This window comes from Tupaia chinensis, unplaced genomic scaffold (genome assembly GCF_000334495.1).
Source record: "Tupaia chinensis unplaced genomic scaffold, TupChi_1.0 Scaffold000164_1, whole genome shotgun sequence".
Taxonomy (NCBI): Eukaryota; Metazoa; Chordata; class Mammalia; order Scandentia; family Tupaiidae; genus Tupaia; species Tupaia belangeri.
In genome coordinates, this window is record NW_006159638.1 from 4048098 (window position 1) to 4069794 (window position 21697).

The 21697-nt window shown below is 40.8% G+C and overlaps 1 protein-coding gene and 1 pseudogene across 4 annotated transcripts in view; one reads left to right on the plus strand and one right to left on the minus strand.

The window, feature by feature from the left end:
• Positions 1–624: 624 nt before the first annotated feature.
• MIGA1 (mitoguardin 1) overlaps positions 625–21697 on the plus strand; it is a 77746-nt gene continuing 56673 nt past the window's right edge. For 2 of the 4 annotated variants that reach the window (XM_006146067.3, XM_014586861.2), the window contains exons 1-6: positions 628–776; positions 6685–6862; positions 8322–8458; positions 13284–13410; positions 16664–16797; positions 20562–20685. In XM_006146067.3, coding sequence (XP_006146129.2) covers positions 645–776; positions 6685–6862; positions 8322–8458; positions 13284–13410; positions 16664–16797; positions 20562–20685 — 832 coding nt within the window. In that variant the 5' untranslated portion in view covers positions 628–644. Of the gene's footprint in view, positions 777–6684; positions 6863–8321; positions 8459–13283; positions 13411–16663; positions 16798–20561; positions 20686–21697 lie in introns of all 4 variants that reach the window. The other 2 variants (XM_014586860.2, XM_014586862.2) reach the window with 2 other exon arrangements.
• On the minus strand, positions 15283–16129 carry LOC102481081 (cyclin-G1-like; annotated as a pseudogene).

Sequence of the window (21697 nt, forward strand, 5' to 3'; positions counted from 1 at the left end):
ACGTCCAGGACCTGAACTGTGGTCAGTCATGTGGGAGTCCAGTTCTATAACTACTTACCCCTTTTTGGGGCTCTTTCCTTTTTTTTTTTTTTCCTTAGGTTTTTGCCATAGGGTGTGTGTTTTCACCCAAGAGAGACAGTGAGAGGGAAAGTGAGAAATTACCCCTAAGGGGTAATGGCCACACTGCAATCCCTTCTCGTTTATTCTCCTCTCGGGATTTTGGTCATGCATGTACACATTCCCAGCTCCTGGCATGATTTTTTAAGCTGTGGGGTCCATGACAAACTGCAGTCAACTATGTCAGGGAGTCCAGCGCCTTATTCACCATGTCACCTTGTGGTCTGGAACCTACAGTTTTCTCAAGAAAATTTACTACCTGAACTCGACATTTAAATCTATTGGGGTGTTGGAGAAATCATGAAATATTTTTCTTTGTTTTTCTGTGCAAAAATGCATCATAACTTTTCTGATAACCCAATAGCTCATTTTCTTTTGTTGCTTTGATGAATAAAAAACATAATTTTAGCTCAAGTGTACTATCATGAATAATGGACTGCAAAGAAAAAAAGCTGATGAAGCTAAATTTTTAGTTTATGTCTTCTATTGGCCAAGTAACCAGAAATCTTTGTCACTAATATGCTTTTATGTTTTATTTAATGGGGATTAGAAGAAGAGTCATGTCAGAAGAAACAGTGAGCGAATCGCAGTTTTCCTTGAAGACAGCAGCGCTAAGAGTGTTTGATCTTCCTCTGTCTTGGTACTCTTCTCTCTCCCAGGTAAATAAAAGAAGCAAACATAAAGTTGAATAATAAGTTTGTTGCTCAGAACATATTTCGTTTACAGTATTTTAGTGTTAGTTGAATTTTTATGTGGTAAAGTAAAAATGTTTCTTTAAAGTCACTTAAAACCTACTTGGTTTTTTTTTTTTTTTTTTTTGAGAGGTTTTCAGGCGCGTGCGCTCGCCCAACAGACAGAGAGAGACGTAGAGACAGAAAGTGAGAAATCACCCCCCAGGGGGGATGGCCATGCCACAGTCCCTTCTCCATTCTCCTCTCGGGATCTTAGCACGCACGCACACATGCCCAGCGTGAGTTTTAAGCCACCGGGTCCGGGACGCGAACCGCAGTCAACTACATGGGAGTCCAGCGACATAGCCAATACGCTCATTGCTGGTTCCCAAAACCTACTTGGTTTTCATTTATTTTCCAGGTTTGATTTTTTTCAGGGGAAAGGAGGCCAAGGGGAGGTTGCAATGCTAGTAACACTTGAAAGGGGGTTGCCTTCCTTTACATTTTTTTCCTATCTTAGGTGATTTTACACAGTCAATAACAGTTATTTTCAGTAAATTATATTGCACTCCTTTTAATTTTATGGTAGTGAAATACGTATAATATAAAATTGCCATTTTAGCCTTTTAAGTTTGCTTTAGGGTGTGTGTGCTCACCAGAAAAAGAGAGAGAGGGAAAATGAGAAATAAATCCCTAGTGGAGTGGGCCACACCACAATCCCTTCTCTTTTACACTCCTCTTAGGATTTTTGGGCACAGGTGCACCCCGGGTGTTTTTCAAGCTGCTAGATCTGGAACTCTAACCACTTAGTCGGCCATGTGGAATCCAGCTGCCTCAACCACTATGCCACCAGCTGGTCCTGTTTGGCATGTTTTCTTTTTCTTTTCTTTCTTTCTTTTAATGAATTATTTTATTTAATTTTATTTGTCTGTTTACTTATTTTCTTTTAATTTGACCGGAGAGGGACAGAGAGAGAGAAAGTGAGAAAGCAAGCCGCCAGATCCAGGACTTGAACCGCAGTCAGCCATGTGTGAGTCTAACGTCCTTCGCCACCACGCCACCTGCCGGCCCTCTTTTTTTTAATTTTTAAGGGAGATTTTTGCTATAGGACGTGTATGCTCACCATAGAGACAGAGAGAGAAAACGTGGGGCCACGCCACAATCCCTTCTCCTTCACTCTCCTCTCAGGATTTTGGGCACACACACTCATGTGCATGGTATGAGTTTCAAGCTTCTGGGTCTAGGACTTGAACCATGGTCAACCATGTGGGAGTCTGGTACCTCATATACCACACCATCTGCTGAAACCATGTCTGGCATGTTTTATAAGCTACAGGGGCTGGGATTTGAACCTGGGACAGCCATGTGGGACCAGGCTCCCTCTGCATAACACTGCTGTGTTGTGGGCTGGCTGGCTGGAATCATACGGGGATTTGTCTTTTGGTGACTAGTTTAATTTATGTAACTCACCTTTCAGATTCATCCATATTTTAGCATATATCAGAATTTCCTTCCTTTTTTGGGAACAGCAGTTAGCATAATGGTTATGTCGCTGGACTCCCATGTAGTAGACCGCAGTTCGCGTCCCAGACCCGGTGGCTTAAAACTCAGGCTGGGCGCATGTGCGTGCGTGCCCAAGATCCCGAGAGGAGAATGGAGGAGAAGGGATTGCGGCATGGCCAACCCCCTGGGGGGTGATTTCTCGCTTTCTTTCTCTCTGTGTCTCTCTGTCTATCTGGTGAGCGCACGCGCCCTATAGCAAAAACTTCTAAAAAAAAAAAAATTTTCCTTCTTTTTTAAGGTAGAATGATAGTTGATAATATGAATATGTCACTATTTTTCATTTTTAAAAAGTTTAATTTATTCATTACAGAATGTTTGCACATGCATACAAAGTAGATGGGGGAGAGTGGAGAGAAACAGAAAAAGAAAGAAACGGGCACCCTCAGTAGGGTCTGGTCATGCCACAGTGTTCCCATAGTCCTCTAACTTGTCAAGGCCTTGGGTGGTTAAAGGCTGTGGACTCCCACATGATTGACCACAGTTTGAGTCCTGGACCTGGAGGCTTGCTTTCTCCCTTTCTCTTTCTCTCTCTCTCTGTCTCTCTGGAAATATTAAAATAATAATAATAAATAAAGTTAAATAAATTAATTCTCTTTTAAAAAGAAAGAAAAATATGTCTTAACTTTTCCAACAACCCAATACCTTTAGGTCTTTGGTATTTTTCTTTTAAATAATTATTTTATTTAGGGCTGGCAGGTGGCGTGGTAGTTAAAGGTGCTGGATTCCCACATGGCCAACCGCGGTTTGAGTCTCAGACCTGGTGGCTTGCTTTCTTACTTTTTCTTTCTCTGTCTCTGTGTGATCAGATTAAATAATAATAACTGTTATTATAATAATAACAGTAACAAACAGAATTAAATACTTTTGAAAAAGAATTGTTTTATTTAACTTTATTTATTTGTTTGTTTTAATTTGACCAGGGAAGAACAGAATGAGAGCAGAATGGGTAGAGGAAGTGAGAAAGCAAGCTGCCAGGTCCGAGATTTGAACCACCTACAGCCATGGGGAAACCAGCACCCTTAACTATCACTCCATCTGCCACCTCCCCACTTTTTATTTTTTACATAGACAGGGCCTTGCTGTTGCAGTCCTCTTGCCTCAGACTCCTGAGTTCTGGGTTATAGGCATATGGTGGAATGCCCAGCCTTTACACTGGCTCAGGAATCGAATCCAACCTCCCCTGTGGTCTCGGCCTGTGGAGCACAGTGTGTTAGCAGCATGTGCTGCCACAGCTGGACCCTGATCCTTTCTGCGTTAATTTTTTAAAGTTTATATTTATTTCTTTCATGAGGAAGAGAGAAATGCTTTTCCTTATTTTCTAATTTGAATGCTTTTTCTTTCTTTTTCTTACCTAATTGTTCTGGGAAGAACTTGCAGTACTGTGTTGAATGGAAGTGGTGGGAGTGGACATGCTTGCCTTGTTCCTGACCTTACGTAATGGGGAAGAGCTTTCAGGCTTTCCCCATTGAGTGTGATGTTTGTTGTGGCTCTTATTATTTTGAGGTAGTTTTCTTCTATTCCTTGTTTGTTGAGTGTGTGTGGGTTTTTGTTTAAATTTTTTCTTTATTCACTATAGAGCAGTGTGTGCACACGGAGGGAGGGAGAGAGAAAACCATGAGCTATGAGCATTCTCACAGGGTCTGGTTATGCCGCGATCCTCCTCCTCCAGCTCTGTGACCTGTTGGATCTTGGGCCCTTGTATGTGTACCTGGCGTGTTTCAGGTCGACTGGGCTGGGAATTCAAACCCTGGTCACCCTGTGTGGTCAGGCTGCCCTTGAGCAGCACTTTATTGCTACATGTTGGAACCAGTTTTTCATATTTATCAATCCCCAGGGCCAGGACTGGAACTATTCTGCCATATGGGATCCAGCTTCCTCAGCATAGGGCCTGACCGCCGCACTATGGAACCAGCTTCCACTCATGTGTCTTTTGTTTTAACTTCCTTTCTTTCTTGAGTGTGAGAGACAAGAGAAAGAAGGGCACAAGCACCTTCAGTAAGGTCTCATGCCTCTTTTCTCCCCACCTACCCCCTAGCCTTCCCAGCCAGCCCAGCATCATGGGCACATACCCAGCATGTACAGGTCAGCTGAGGAATCAAACCTGTAATCTTTTTTAGAGAGATTTCTTTGCTATAGGGCACAGGTGCTCGCCAGAGAGACAGAGACAGGAAGTGAGAGATTCCCCCCTGGTGGAATGGCCACCCCACAATCCCTTCTCCTCCAGTCTCCTCTTGGAATTTCAGGCACGCACGCACGCATGTGTGCTCAGCATGAGTTTCAAGCCTCTGGGTCCGGGACTCAAACCACAGTGGGCCATGTGGGAGTCCACCGACATATTCTCATTATCCTATCTGCTGATCCCAAACCTATAATCTTTTAAAAAGTTTTTTTTTCTTTTTTTTTTTTTTTTATGAAAGAGAGACTAGGACCCACAACGCCATGGTCTTGCCACATCATGATCCTACCCCAGCCTTCCAGCCAGCCAGGACCGTCGGTATACCTGGCATATTCATTCCTATCTAGGAACAGAAGCCAGGGCTTCCCATGTTGTCCGGAATCACGCAACAGCACCCTACCACCTGTGCTGCTATGGCTGGGCTTATTGAATTTTTTACATGACTTCGTCAAATGCTTTTTCTGTATCAATTGAGATGATCCTGTATTTTTTTTGTTTATTTTGTTAATGTGATATGTTGCATTGATCAGTTTCCGTATGTCGACCCACCTTTGCTGTGGCATCAGGACCCTTTCTGGGGAATGGCTCCATGGCTGGGGAATTAGGGCATTCGAATCCCACATGGCTGATTGTGTGGTTCCAGTTCTGGAACTGATGGCTTGAGAAACAAGCCATGTATGTGTGAGTACCCAGAATCTCAGAGAGAGAGAAATGGAAGAGAAGGAATTGCGGCATGACCATTCCAGCCGAGGGTGCTTTCTCCTCTCCCTTTCTTTTCGCGTCTCTCTGTTGAGCACATATACCCTCTAGCAAAAAAAAAAAAAAAGTCAATAGAAAAATTTTAAAAAGACCCTTTTAGGGTACTATCTCGCTGCCTTTCTTGCTCATGGAAGAAATAAAGAAAATATACTTAAAAAAAAAATCTAGAAGTAGTCCTGTCCCTCACTGAACTTACAGCATAAGAGATCCTCTTAAATCCCACCTTCAAAAAAAAGGTCTGATAAGTACTGTGTTAGCGTGGGAGACAAACTTAGTTCTACGAAGAAGTTTATGGTTGGTAGAGAGAAATAAGGTTATTGGAGCAGAAGTATAAGTGACTAAATGAACTTTTCTCTGTCTTCAGAAAACACTGTAAGGGGAGGAAACCTGACGAGAAGATTAAACAGTGGCATCAGGTTATAGAGCGGGGAGAACTGTGAAATCTGAGCACAAGGAACAGTGTATGCTTCCTTTTTTTGTATTCTCAGTGCCTGGCCTTTAGGTCGATGCTCAATTAATGTTGAATGAGCAGGACATGAGTTCTCTGATCTCTCTGTTCTGTTAGAGATAGGGAAGTACCCTGCGCCACTTCAGAAAGCACCTCTGAACTTTAGACTTCTGAGATGCTTCATTTCCAGTGTTCCAGGTACTGATGCAAAAAGCAATCCACTTTTCTCGGGGCGGGAGATGAACGTAGCAAAAATAAGTGATGGACAGGAGAAATATTAGAGGTATCTAAGTCTTGTGTTGGCTAGATTACTGAGGAGCTTTCCCTGGAAATTTTGTTGCCTTATTTTTGTCATGGAAAAGGTTTCTTTTTTCATGAAATAGAAGCTACAAATTTTAATAGATCTCACATGTAAAAATAATACCTAATAAGGGCCAATAGATGGCGTAGCAGTTATGTTGCTAGACTTCACATGGCTGACCGAGATTCAAGCCCCAGATGTGGTGACTTGCTTTCTCACTTTCCTTCTCTATCTGTGTGTCTCTTTCTGGTTAGTACATATGCCCTATAGCAAATTTAAAACAATTTAATTAAATTAAATAAATAATTCTTTTTCAGAAATATGGCTAGCTGTCCTTGAAAGAGTGAAATTATATTCTTTTAGTAGCATTTAGGAATAGATTAAGGTTCGTTCTTACATCGTTGTTTATTTAATTTTTAAGAATTATTTTATTTAACTGTACTTATTTATCTATTTATTTAAATTTGACCAGAGAGGAACAGAGCAAGAGAGGGAAAGTGAGAAAGCAGGCTGCCAGCTCTGAGACTCAAACTGCAGTTGGCCATGTGGGAGTCCAGTGCCCTTAACCACTACGCCACCTGCCAGCCCCCTTACATCCTTGTTTAAATGAACAAATAAAAGACATTTTTTTCAATCTGTTTTTTTCCAGATCAAATTTTCACCAGTAGCTAAAAAGTTGCTTGTAATAACTGCAGTGAGTACAATATCTGTAATTTTTCTGGCCCATCACTTCAAAAGAAGACGTGGAAAGAAAAAAGGAAAAATATTACCATGGGAACCAGAGCACCTAATACTTGAATACGCTAAAAGAGCAGCATCAGATAAAGGTATGTAGAGAGAGCTGAATTAGGTCAATGAGAAAAGCTGCATTTATAAATTATGAAAGGAATCTATGTGGTGATTTCAGTGTTTTAGTCTCCAAAATTTCTTCCTTATTATTTAACTCACAAGTAATAGGTTTACTTTAAAAAGCAAATCTGGCAGTTAAAAAAGAAAGAAAAACTCAGATATGATGTCTGCCCTAGAAGAATGGACAGCTAGAAGAAACAGATGTATAAAAAATCTAAATACAGGGGCTGGCAGGTGGCATGGTGGTTGAGGGTTCCGGAGGCTTGCTTTCTCACTTTCCCTCTCTCTTTCTCACTCTGTCCCGCTCTAGTCAAATTAAAATAAATAAAGTTAAATAAAATTATCCTAAAAAAAATAAAACTAAATATAACATAATGCAGTATGGGGTCCAACCAGTGGCCTAGGGGTTCCGACAGCTGGGTCCCATATTGCTGACCATGTGGTTCATGTCCTGGGCCCAGTGACTTGAGAAACGTGTTAGGCACATGTGTACATGTGCCCAAAATCTCAAAAGAAGGAAGAGATGGAGGAGAAGTGATTGCAATGTAATCGTACCCGTAAGAGGTGCTTTCTTACCTTCTCTGTCTCTATCTGTGTCTCTCAGATGAGCACAAGCACCCTCTGGAAAATTAAAAAAAAAAAAGAAAGAAAGAAAGAAAATGCAATATGGATAAGGTTTAGATGTAACTCAGGAAAGTGTTTATGTTAATTAAATTTACAATTTGAAGGCTCAGAGTTGCCAATATTTTTTAATTGCCAGAGGGCACATGAACTTGCCAGAGACAGCAAGATGGGGTTTGGGGAGGAAGTACTTCCCAAGTAGGGTATGATCGTGCCACAATCCCTTTGTTTCCTTTTCTCCATTCTGTTGGGATATTGGACATATGTATACTGGTATGTTTTCAAGTTACCAGGCCAGAATTCAGGCTCTTGTTGGTCATGTGGGATGCAGTTCCCTTATCCACTAGGCTATAGAGTCAGCCCAGTTGACAGTATTTTTATACTAACTACAATGTATCATTCAAATAACATCCTATTTAATTAGGTAGAAGTTTTACTCTATACTTCAGAGGATTTTTTTTTAAATATTTAACTTTATTTATGTAAATTTGACCAGAGATGGACAGAGTGAAAAAGAGAGAGAAAGTGAGAAGGCACACCGCCAGTCTGGGACTTGAACTGTGGTCAACCACGTGGTAGTCCAGTGCCCTTAACCACCACGACACCTGCCAGCCCCTATTTCAGCAGATTTTTAGCAGCATTAAAAACAATATATACAAGATACAGATTTTAATAATGGTTTACATTTAATCATTTTATACATGTGTGTTTTAAAATCAGAAGCTTTCTGGATAAATATAGCATGAACTTTGAGATTTTATCTGAAATTTATCATTGAGGTTGTCAATACTTTTAATACTAATGTTTGTTTGGTAGGTTCAAGTTGTTCCAGTAGTAGACAGAATTTAACATTATCTTTAAGTTCCACCAAAGACAAAGGATCTCAGTCTTGTAACTATGTGAATGGAGGACTTTTCAGTAAATACTCAGGTTCTGCACAGAGTTTGGCTTCCGTAAGTAAAGAGAAGATATGATTTTTCTTATGTTTGTTTATATATCTCTTGTTACCGATCAATGAAAGTATACATTTAGACCTCACGGTATGTAAAGAACCTTAAGAAATCATCTGGTTGAATCTACTTTCTTTCTTTTTTTAAATTTTATTTATTTATTTTTTGAGAGGTTTTTGCCATAGGGCACGTGCGCTCGCCAGACAGAGAGAGAGAGAGAGACGGAGAGACAGAAAGAGAGAAATCACCCCCCATAACATCCTATTTAATTAGGTAGAAGTTTTACTCTATACTTCAGAGGATTTTTTTTTAAATATTTAACTTTATTTATGTAAATTTGACCAGAGATGGACAGAGTGAAAAAGAGAGAGAAAGTGAGAAGGCACACCGCCAGTCTGGGACTTGAACTGTGGTCAACCACGTGGTAGTCCAGTGCCCTTAACCACCACGACACCTGCCAGCCCCTATTTCAGCAGATTTTTAGCAGCATTAAAAACAATATATACAAGATACAGATTTTAATAATGGTTTACATTTAATCATTTTATACATGTGTGTTTTAAAATCAGAAGCTTTCTGGATAAATATAGCATGAACTTTGAGATTTTATCTGAAATTTATCATTGAGGTTGTCAATACTTTTAATACTAATGTTTGTTTGGTAGGTTCAAGTTGTTCCAGTAGTAGACAGAATTTAACATTATCTTTAAGTTCCACCAAAGACAAAGGATCTCAGTCTTGTAACTATGTGAATGGAGGACTTTTCAGTAAATACTCAGGTTCTGCACAGAGTTTGGCTTCCGTAAGTAAAGAGAAGATATGATTTTTCTTATGTTTGTTTATATATCTCTTGTTACCGATCAATGAAAGTATACATTTAGACCTCACGGTATGTAAAGAACCTTAAGAAATCATCTGGTTGAATCTACTTTCTTTCTTTTTTTAAATTTTATTTATTTATTTTTTGAGAGGTTTTTGCCATAGGGCACGTGCGCTCGCCAGACAGAGAGAGAGAGAGAGACGGAGAGACAGAAAGCGAGAAATCACCTCCCAGGGGGGATGGCCACGCCACAATCCCTTCTTCTCCTCCATTCTCCTCTCGGGATCCTGGGCACACACGCACATGCGCCCAGCGTGAGTTTTAAGCCACCGGGTCCGGGACTCGAACTGTAGTCGACTACGTGGGAGCCCAGCGACATAGCCATTACGCTAACTGCTGGTCCCAATCTGCTTTCTTTAGACAAGTAAACATATCCTCTTGCTAAATATTCAGCTAGCATGATTCCAGCTTTCTCTGAGTTAATGATGTGGTCTCCTTGGGCTCTCTGAAAATGACATTGATGTGGAAATGTTGCTTCAAGATTAAATGTGTTGCAGAAAGCTAGATGCGGCCAGACTTTGTGCTGGTCACCAAAGTCACTTGAAGACCTTACTTAGGTAGAGGTGTTTGGCTTGCTGAAGCGAAGTGTGGGATTTCTCTCCTTCTTCTTAGGAGCGTTAATATGGTATTGGCTGACAAGTAGAAGACCACTCTTCTTTTGTGCATTAATGTAATATTGATTAACAAGTAAGCAATGATGTTGCATTTGTTTAAATCTAATGTAGTTTAAATATTACTTTCAAACTAGGTAGACCATACTCTTCAGTATAGAACAAATAAAAGGATGTACAGTGAAAATGTATTCTTGATCCACTCAGTTCCCCTACTCTTGGTGACAAACAGTATTGAATAATTTCTTATATAGACTTTCAGGGATTTCATTATTCTACCTTCATGTAGTTTTATTTTTCTTAATAGTATGTAAAATACCACATTCTGTTTGTGCCTTGCTTTTTTTTTCCTCCAGTGAGTATTTTTATTTAACTTTATTTATTTATTTATTTTAATTTGACCAGAGAGGGACAGACAGAGAGAGAGAGAGAATGGGAACGTGAGAAAGCAAGTCACACCAGTCTGGGATTCAAGCCTTAGCTGGCCATGTGGGAGTTCAGCACCCTTAACTACCATGCTACTGGCTGGCCCCTGTGCCTTGCTTTTATATCTCATTGACATGTATAGCCAACCTATTTTATAATGCCTAAAAATATACTTTTTTTTTTTTTTTTAAGTTTACAATAGGGTATGTGAGCTTACCAGAGAGAGACAGGGAGAGAGAGAGAAAAAAAGTGAGAAAGCCCTCCCCAGGGAAAATAGCCATGCCACAATTCTCTTGGGATTTTGAGCATGCACATACACCTGTCATGATTTTCAGTGGGATCCAGTGCCTCAGCTGTCACACTACCTGCTGGCCTATGGCCTCCATTTTTTTTTTAAATTTATTAACTTATTTTAATTTGACCATATAGAGACAGAGAGAGAGAAAGAGGAAAAATGAGAAAGCAAGCCACCAGGTCCACGATTTGAACCTCAGTCTGCTATGTGGGAGTCCAGCACCTCAACTACCGTGCCACCTGCTGGTCCCATGGGCTCCATTTTTGATACAGTCACTTGAGATGGCAGCAGAAGGGCCAAGTGGAACCACCTAATATTCAGATCAAAATATGGGCGTACACTTCTCAAAAGAGGACAAAACTGGATTTAAGGACTTGAGAGTCATCTGCATAGAAGTGAATGAGGTGACTGGCTTGTGGACCTTGCTAAGGACAGGCATGTAAAAAGGTGATAGTAGGGACCAGCAGATTGGTGTAATGGTTATATTGCGGGACTCCCACATGGCCGACTGTGGTTCAGGTCCTGGACCTTAAAATTCATGCCAGGCGTATGTGCATGCATACCCAAAATCCCAAGAGGAGAATGAAGAAGAAGGGATTGCGTGTGGCTATCAGCCTTGAGGGGTGATTTTTCACTTTCTGTCTCTCTCTCTTTTTGGGAGCACAGACGCCCTATAGCAAAAATCTCTCTCTTACACACACACACACACACACAGTAGTAGTAGCTTTTCAGTGTTAGTTAAAATTTAGCAGATAGTCAGCACTCTTAAAAATTTAAAGGGGCTCTTGGGAACCAGCTGTTAGCATAATGGCTATGTCGCTGGACTCCCACGTAGTCGACTGCGGTTCGCGTCCCGAACCCGGTGGCTTAAAACTCACACTGGGTGCGTGTGCGTGCGTGCTCAAGATCCCAGGAGGAGAATGGAGGAGAAGGGATTGCGGTGTGACCATCCCTCCTGGGGGGTGATTTCTCACTTTCTGTCTCTGCTGTTTGGTGAGCGCATTCGCCCAATAGCGAAAAAACCTCTCCAAAAAAAAAAAAAATTTAAAGGGGCTCTCTCTCTCTGGTCAAATTAAAATAAATAAATGAATAAATAAAATTAAACTAAATAATTTTTTAAAAATCAAAGGGGAAAAAGCTTGCTATCTTTTTTTTTTTTTTTTTGGAGAGATTTTCACTGTAGGGCGCGTGCGCTCGCCAGACAGAGAGAGACATAGAGACAGAAAGCGAGAAATCACCCCCCAGGGGGGATGGTCATGCCGCAATCCCTTCTCCTCCATTCTCCTCCCGGGATCTTGGGCACGCACGCACATGCGCCCGGCGTGAGTTTTAAGCCACCGGGTCTGGGACACGAACCGCGGTCGACTACGTGGGAATCCAGCGACATAGCCATTACGCTAACTGCTGGTTCCCAAAGCTTGCTATCTTAAAGTAGATGTAGATAAAATTCGTAAGTAAATACTTAGAGTTGTAAATAATATAAAAATAACTGTCTGGTTGCTGGTCTCTAACTGCCTGATTTTTTTTTTTTTTTGGAGAGGTTTTTGCTATAGGGCGTGTGCACTCACCGGAAAGACAGAGACAGAGAGGCAGAAAGCAAGAAATTACCCCCCAGGGCAGATGGCCATGCCACAGTCCCTTCTCCTCCATTCTCCTCTTGGGATCTTGGACATGCATGCACACACGCCTGTCATGAGTTTCAGCCACTGGGTCCGGGACTTGAACCGCAGTTGACTACATGGGAGTCCAGCAACATAGCCATTAAAGCCAACTGCTGGTTCCCTGCCTGATATTTTTTTAAAGGATTGTTTTATTTATTATTATTATTATTATTTAATTTGCTATAGGACATATGTGCTCACCAGAGACAGACAGAGAGGGAGGGAAAGTGAGAAAGCAAGCCACCAGGTCCCAGACTCAGACCGTGGCTGGCCATGTGGGAGTCCAGCACCTTAACCACCATGCCACCTGCTGGCCCCAACTGCCTTATTTTTTAATGGAAATAACTGATATATGTTTAAAGTATTGTTGTACTTGTATGTATATTTTTAATAATTACTTATTTTATTTATTCATTCATTTATTTTAATTTGACCAGAGAGAGACAGAGAGAGAGAAAGATTGAGAAAGCAAGCTGCCAGGTCCAGGACTCAAACTGTGGTCAGCCATGTGGGAGTGTCCAGCACCTTAACCACCACGAAACCTGCTGATCCCTGTACTTGTATATTTTTAAGTGAACAGAGGCTTATAATATTTAGGGTTATATGACTGCTGAGTATGATTAAATATAATTAGGATTATTCAGGTGGAAATTGTAGGGACTGTTTTACTAGCAATAGGGTTTACATAAATTTATGAATATAAAAGATCATAACATACTATCATATGAGATTTTTAAAAATTATTTATTTTAATTTTATTTATTCCTTCATTTATTTTACTTTGACCAGAGAGAGACACGGAGAGAGACAGAGGGAAAGTGAGAAAGGAAGCCACCAGTTCTGGGACTCAAACTGTGGTTGGCCATGTGGGCGTGTCCAGTACCTTAACCACCATACCACCTGCTGGCCCCCCATATGAGATATTTTAAGTAACTTTTGTCAATCTTAATTTTAGGTCCAGAGTGTCAATTCTTGTCATAGCTGTGCTTGTGGCAATTCTAATTCCTGGGACAAAGCTGATGAAGATGACATTAAACTTGTTAATATTCCTGTGACCACTCCTGAGAACTTATACTTAATGGGTAAGGATAACATGATAAAGTTTTGTAATACTATGTTCATATTTAATTTGAAAGTAAAAAACAGCACATCTTCTAAGATAGTAACTATAATTTAAAAATGTTCTTATATATCAAATCTCATCTACATAACATCACCCATTGTATTAGAGTGCCATTAACAAATTACCACAAATTACCAACATAGCCGTTATGCCATCTTCTGACCCCACTCAATTCTTACCTCGTGAATCTGTAAGAATCCATTTTACTTAATCTGTTTTTTTAACTAGTTTATTTTTTAACTTTATTTATTATTATTATCATTATTATTTTCCAGTTTGATCAGAGAGAGACAGAGAGAGAGGAAGTGAGAAAGCAAGCCACCTGGTCTGAGACTTGAACCGTGGTCGGCCATGTGGGAGTCCAGCGCCTTTAACCACCATGCCACTTGCTGGCCCCCTTAATCTGTCTTATCTAGGTATCATTTGTATTCTTTTTATATACAGAAAAAATTTAAATATAAAGGCAGCCTTCAGTGTTTCACATCTTAGTATTCCTCTTGGTTTGACCATGAGCATGGCTAGGGAGCTTCCCTGGAGACTTGGAAAACAATCAGATGAACCTGATGCTGAATCAGAAGATTCAAATGCTTTTCTCTCTTCTCCACTCAGTTTCAATCTGTATTCCTTTTAATGGAAAGACATTCTAGAGAAAAAACAAAAACAAAATTTTTTTAAAGAATTATTTTCTTTAACTTTATTTATTCATTTATTTTAATTTGACCAGAAAAGGACAGAGTGAGAGAGAGAAAGAAAGCAAGTCACTAGGTCTGGGACTTGAACCACAGTCAGCCATGTGAGATTCCAGTGCTCTTAACCACCATGCCACCTGCCGGCCCCCCAAATTTGTGTTTAATCGTCAGTGGTACATGTGCTCTCCAGAGAGAAAGGGAGAGGCAGGCAGGGGCGGGGACAGGGAAAGGGAAAAAGCATTCCCCACTGGGGCATGGTCATGCCACAATCCCTTTTCTTCTATTTCTCTATCCTGCCAGGTTTGGGGCATGAACACATGGAAATACTCCTCGTATATTTTTCAAGTTTTTAACACCAGGATTTAAACTGATCAGCCACATAGGATCTGACTCCCTTAACCACTAGGTTACAGGGCTGACCCCCAAAACAAATGTGTGGCCCTGGCCAATAAGTAGTGAAAGGATTGGTGACTTGGCAGAGGACTGTGTGCTTTGCTTTGCTTTGCTTTGCTTTGCTTTGCCTTGCCTTGCCTTGCCTTGCCTTTTCTTTTCTTTTCTTTTTTTTTTAAGAGGTTTTTGCCTTAGGGTGTGTGTGCTCACCAGAGAAGGAGAAACAGTGACAGTGAGAAGGAAAGTGAGAAATCCCCCCCCTCCCCCCCGGGGGAGATGGCTATACCCCCAACTCTTCTAGCATTTTGGGCACACACACACACACACACACACACACCCAGCGTAATTTTTCAAGCCACCAGATCCAGGACTCAGACTGCAGCCGGCCATGTGGGAGTCCTAACACTTTAACCACTATGCCACCTGTAGCCCCTAAATGTTGTAACTTCTTGTCAACTAATTTCTTCTATTAATTTTCTTTTTAATTTAGGGTGTGTATGTTTTAGTTTTGCCAAGGGGCATGTTTTTCTTTCTTTCTTTTTTTAAAAAGAATTATTTTATTTAACCCCCATGGTCATGGGTGCATGCACCCGGTGTGTACAGGTCACCCTCATGGCTACTGTGGCTGGGCACTGTTGAACTTTTTATTTTTTATTTTGAGGATAATATTTTAATCCTTCAATTGTAAAAGAAAATTATAGGATTGGAAAAATTTCTCTTTATGAAGACTAACATGAACCAAATTTACAGACTTAAGGAACCATTTCAGGAATTGTTGTGATTTTGTAGTAACTATGCTTCAGTTGCCATGCCATACACCTGGAAACCATCCATTTCAACTTCTGAACATTTGGTTTGAAACACTTGTTTAATGAATATTCAGTTAAACTCTAGGTATAAATTCTTGCCAGAAGGTCAAATTTCTGCCATTTATCTTGGAGTGTTTTTGAAGACATTCTATTCCTTCTGTTAACTGTACGCTGTGCTTGGATCTCCGATGCAGTAAAAGACAATGCCAACACAGAAGACTTTGCTTTAGAAAACATGATGCTATAGTGGCATGCCTTAAGTTGAGCTTCTAGTCTTTCAAAATTAAGGCTATTTCTCCTTTCAAATGGCAAGTTCTCTTGAGTGAGTGAATAGTAGAGATGCAGAAACTGAAAGGCAGAAGTAGCTTTGATTTTCCAATACTGTCTTCTCTATTCTCATCAAATCTAAAACCGTGAACTTCTATTGACTAATTGGAATCAAGTCAGTTGCCAGTGGGACATTCCTCTCATCTTCTATTGATTTTACAGCCAAATAGAAGCAACTCAGTCCTACACACTCAATGTGCTTGGGCTGTACCTTCATTTTAGACAGGAATCTGTCAGTAAATTCACAGCTAGAGAAAATGTCTCCATGTCAAAGCAAAGAACTGAGTTAGACTAAGATCTTTTACTTCAAGGTCCCTTAGCCTAGCAGTCATTCTGAGGCCATTATCGTATGCAGACTCAATTAGTCTCAAGCCACAGGCCTTTGACATCTAGACTCCTGTTCCAACAGGGCATTCAGCTGGCGTAGCTGTTCCTGAGAGTCAGTTGTCAGTGCCTCTATCATCTTGATAGTGACTGCAGCTCCTCAGTGGTAATCACCCTTCCCAGGCCTGCTCTCACCCCACGATATCAGAACCAAGAGCCCTGTAAAGTGAGGGGCCTCAAGGGTGAGAGGGGAGTGACCCGGGGAGGGTGAGCCCTCCTGGCTGGAGGTCTCCACAGTGCTTCCGAGACAACACTGCCTAACCAGGGTCAGCTCAGAGCCAAATGGGTGACACTGTTGGACTTTTGATAAAAGCACGATAGAGTTCTGGAAAAATTCCATACACTACACACATTTGAGTTACATTTTTTTTAAAAATAGAAACATCTTAGTCATTTTCTCTGATTTTTGGTTGACTAGAGCTATAGCCCCAGAATATATTAGAAAATTAAGAGACTAGTAGGACATGATGTGAGCATAAAATTATTTTTTGTGCAAAAATTACACTCAGGTTGTACCACTAATTATAACTATATGAAAACATCTTAGACCCCAATTAATTTTATTTTGGCATTGGTTTTGCTTGTTTATAACTGTTCTGTTCTTAATTTTTAGGTATGGAATTGTTTGAAGAGGCCTTACGTCGATGGGAACAAGCTCTAACCTTCCGTAATAGACAAGCTGAAGATGAAGCCTGCGGTTCTATTAAGCTGGGTGCTGGAGATGCCATTGCTGAAGAAACCGTAGATGTAAGGATTTATTAAGAGTGGTTTTCATGTTGAAAAAAATCAAACAATTTTTCATCTTGACACAGTGTACTTGTTTTCAGTGGCATTTAATAGGACTTTTTTTTTTTCTTGCTTGGGACTATGTGGGATATTTCTTTAAAAAAATTTTTATTTTTGTTCATTTAAGTGTTCAGTGCCAGATTTGCCATTCATCATCATCTTTTATAACTAGAATATTTAGAATAAACAGATATAATTTTTCTTTCTTTCTTTTTGGTTTTTGGCACAGGGTTAATGGAGAGAGAGAGAGAAAGAAATCACCCCCACCCCCCCAAGTGTGATAGCCACACCACACTCCCTTCTCTTCCATTCTCCTCAGGATTCTGAGCATGCAAACACACGTGCCCAGTGTGATTTTCAAGCTGCTGGGTCTGGAATTCAAACTGCCTTTGGCTGTGTGGAAATCCAGTGCCTTAATCACCATGCCACCTACTGATCCCAACAGATAAGATTTCCCAAGAACTTATTTATTCATTTATTGTTATTTTTTAATGCCACAGGCTATGTGCACTCTCTATAGAGAGAGAAAAAAACACCTCCCAGTAGAGTATGGTTATACTGTAATCCTTTCTCCTCCATTTCTCTGTCCTATCAGGATCTTGGGCACTCATGCTTATGTGCCCCTGTGTTCTTCAAGCCACCAAAGTAAAATTGTGACCAGCCATGCGAGATTTGACTTCGTATGCATAGTACTTAACCATTGCCTATGAGTCAGCCCTCTAAAGCACTTTTTAAAAGTTTATTTTGTGCTTTTTAATTGTCATTGTATCATAAAATTACATAGAGGTTGCGTCAACAAGTGGTGTGGTGGTTAAGGGTGCTGGACTCTCACATGGCTGACTGCAGTTCAAGTCCTGGACCTGGCAGCTTTGCTCTCTCACTTTCTTTCTCTCTTGATCTGTCCCTCTCTGGTCAAATTAAAAAATAAGTAAGTAAATAAATAAAGTTAAATTTAAAAAATCTTGAAAAAAAATTACATAGAGGTAGAGCTAGACTGGTCCTTAGAGATCATTTAGGCAAGCTAGTGGTTCTCAAACTTGAGCATGGATTGGAGTCCCCTTGACAGCTTGTTAAAAACATATTGGGGGGGCAGCAGGTGGAATATGGTTAAGGCGCTGGATCCCACATGACTGACTACAGTTTGAGTCCCGGACCTGTTGGCTTGCTTTCTCACTTTCCCTCTTTCTTTCACTCTGATCTTTTCTGGTCAAATTAAAATAAATAAATAAATACAGTTAAATAAAATAATTATTTTTTAAAAATTTGCTGAGGGACAGCAAATGCGTAATGGTTGTGTCACTAGACTCCCACATGGCCGACTGCAGTTCGAGTCCTGGACCCAGTGACTTTAAACTCACACTAGGCACATGTGCATATGTACTCAGGATCCCTGGAGGAGAAGAGATTGAGGCATAGCCATCCCCCACTCCCAGGGGTGATTTCTCACTTTCTGTTTCTCTCTCCAGCGGGCACACACACGCTATAGCAAAAATCTCTCTCAAAAAAAAGAAATAAACATACTTAGGAGGCTGGACTGTGTGACACGTGATAAAATGTAATGCTCTGTGAGGCTGACCCCCATGGGAAGTTGCCAGGCACACTCGTGTCTGTGATCCAGGGCTGGGTGAAGCAGGGGTGGATCTTGGTTTCAAGATCCTGTTGTGGGGACCAGCAGTTAACGTAATGGCTATGTCGCTGGGCTCCCACGTAGTAGACCGCGGTTCGTGTCCCAGACCCGGTGGCTTAAACTCACACCGGGCGCGTGTGCGTGCGTGCCCAAGATCCCGAGAGGAGAATGGAGGAGAAGGGATTGCAGCGTGGCCATCCCCTCTGGGGGGTGATTTCTCGCTTTCTAGCTCTCTGTCTCTCTCTGTCTGTCTGGCGAGCGCACGCGCCCTATAGCGAAAAAAAACTCTCCAAAAAAGATCCTGTTGTGGATGTGCTGTCTCTTTCTCTTTGTGTGTGTCTCTGTCTTTCTCACTCATGAAAGAAAGAAACAAACCTAAAAAAATAGATTTGGGGGGCCAGAAGGTAGCGTAGTGGTGACAGGGGGCTGGACTACTACATGGCTGGCTGCAGTTGGAGTCCTGGACCTGGTGGGTTGCTTTCTCACTTTATTCTCTCTTGCTCTGTCCCTCTCTGGTCAGTCGGTCTGTCTGTCTGTATGTATGTATAAATAAACAAACAAACAAAATACAATAATGAAAAAAAATAGGTTTGGAATCCTATCCTTAGGATTTCTAATTCAGTAAAACAGGGAGTGGATTCTGAGAATGTTTGTTTTTATTTTTATTTGTAATATTTAAAAAATTTTGCAATGCATATGCTCACTGGAAAGAGAGTGAGAAAAAGAGTAAGCATTGGAGCCCACAGATGGCATAGTGGTTATGTTGCTGGACTCCTATATGGCTGACCATGGTTTGAGTCCTGGACCTGGTGGCATGAAACGCACTGCGCACATGTGTGTGCATGCCCAAAATCCCAAGAGGAGAATGGAGGAGAAGGGATTGTGGCGTGGCCATTTCCCTTGGGAGATGATTTCTCATTTCCCCTCTCACTGTCTGTCTGTCTCTTTCTCTCCAGTGAACACACACTCCCTAAGGCAAAAACCTCTAAAAAAATGAAAACAAAACCAAAAGAGAGAGAAAGAAAGCACCCTCTTGGGAGGGGTATAGCCACAACACAAACCCTTCTCCTCCATTCTCTTCACAGGATTTTGACTACACACACACACACACACACCTGCAGTTGGCCATGTGTGAGTCCAGTGACACAACCATTACGCCATCTGCTGGTCCTTTAAAATTATGCATTAAACTATGCCTGAGGAAATAAATTTATTATTTCTTAAAAAAGAATTACTTTGTTTTATTTGGACCAGAGAGAGAGAGAGAGGGAATGCGAGAAAGCAAGTCCTCCGGTCTGGGACTCAAACCACGATCAGCCATGTGGGAGTCCAGCACCCTTAACCACCATACTATCTGCTGGCCACAGTATTTGTATTTGTATTTTTAAAAATTATTTATTTAATTTATTTATTAATTCATATATATATATTTTGAGAGGTTTTTGCTATAGGGCATGTGCGCTCGCCAGACAGACAGAGAGAGACAGAGGGGATGGCCACGCCGCAATCCCTTCTCCTCCATTCTCCTTTCGGGACCTTGGGCATGTATGCACATGCGTCCGGCGTGAGTTTAAGCCACCGGGTCTGGACTCGAACTGTGGTCGTCTACGTGGGAGTCCAGTGACATTGCCATTACGCTGACTGCTGCTCCCTTAATTCATATATTTTAATTTGTCCAGAGAGAGAGAAAGGGGGAAAGTGAGAAAGCAAGCTGCCAGATCTGGGACTCAAAGTGTGGTCAGCCATGTGGAAGTGTCAGCACCTTAACCATCATGCCACCTGCTGGTCCCCTAGCATTTGTATTTTTAACAAATTTCCAGGTGATAATGATGATTCTGGTCCAAAGACCTTGCTTGGAGAACCACTTTTCTAGGCTAACTTTTTAATTTATAGATAAACCAAATTAATGAGAACCGAAATGATTTTACCGAAGATAGCTAGAATTCAGTCGTCCCAAGTTCTGTTGCAGTACATTTTGCATTGCCTAATAGTGGTTTCTCTCTCTCACTTTTCCTGCCTTTTATTTAAAATAGGAAATGCTTAGAATTGTAGCATTAGAATCTAATATTTACTGTGCATACTTTTTCTCTCACTGTAGGATATTATTAGTACTGAATTTATTCATAAACTTGAAGCTCTACTGCAAAGAGCGTATCGTCTCCAAGAAGAGTTTGAAGCCACCCTTGGGGCATCTGATCCTAATTCCCTTGCTAATGATATTGGTAAGATATGGTTTTTATGAAATGTATGATGTTTTCTTTTTATATTCTTGGAATCATTTCTTTAAATGTCTTATGTATTAATAGAGAGCATATGTTTCATGAAATAGCCAAGAGAGAAAAATGTTCTATCACATTTATTTTTGTTTGTTTGTTTTATTTTTCAAGTGAACTTAATGCCTTTAAGATATAAATTCAGGGGGCTGGCAGGAAACATGGAGTGTTGGACTACCACATGGCCAACCATGGTTTGAATCCTGGACCTTTGCTTTTTCACTTTCCCTTTCCCTCTCTCTTTGACTCTCTCTGGTCAAAATTTAAAAAGAATAAATTATAACAACAAATAAAATGAAATAAATAAATAATTCTTTTACAAAGATATAAATTCCAGTACTTAATATAGTTAGGACTGTGACATAATTTTAAAAATATATTCTATATGTCTAGGGCCAGCAGGTGGCATAGTGGTTAAGGTGCTGGACCCCCACTTGGCAGACTGTAGTTCAAGTCCCAGACCTGGTGACTTGAGAATCATGCCAGGTGTGGGGCCAGAAGGTGGCGTGGTGGTTAAGGCGCTAGAATTCCTCCATGGCCGACTGTGGTTTGAGTCCCATACCCGGTGGCTTGCTTTTCACTCTTCCTCCCTACCCCTTGTCTTTATCTGGAAAAACTCATGTGAAAATAATAAGTAAGTAAGTAAAGAAAGAAAGAAAATAATTCTTAAAAAATAAATAAATAAATAATCATGCCAGATGTGTGTGTGTGCCCAAAATCCTAAGAGGAGAATGGGGGAGAGGGGATTGTGGCATGGTCATCCCCCCTAGGGACTGATTTTTCATTGTTCTTCTCTGTGGCTCTGGTGAGCACATATGCCCTGTGGTAAAAACCTAATACACACACCCACACACACACACACACATATACATATGTATTTCTTGGACTTGAGTGTTGTTTGTTTTTTTTTTTTTTTTTTTTTTTTTTTTTTTTTTTTTTTGGGGGTTTTTTCTTGTGGCGC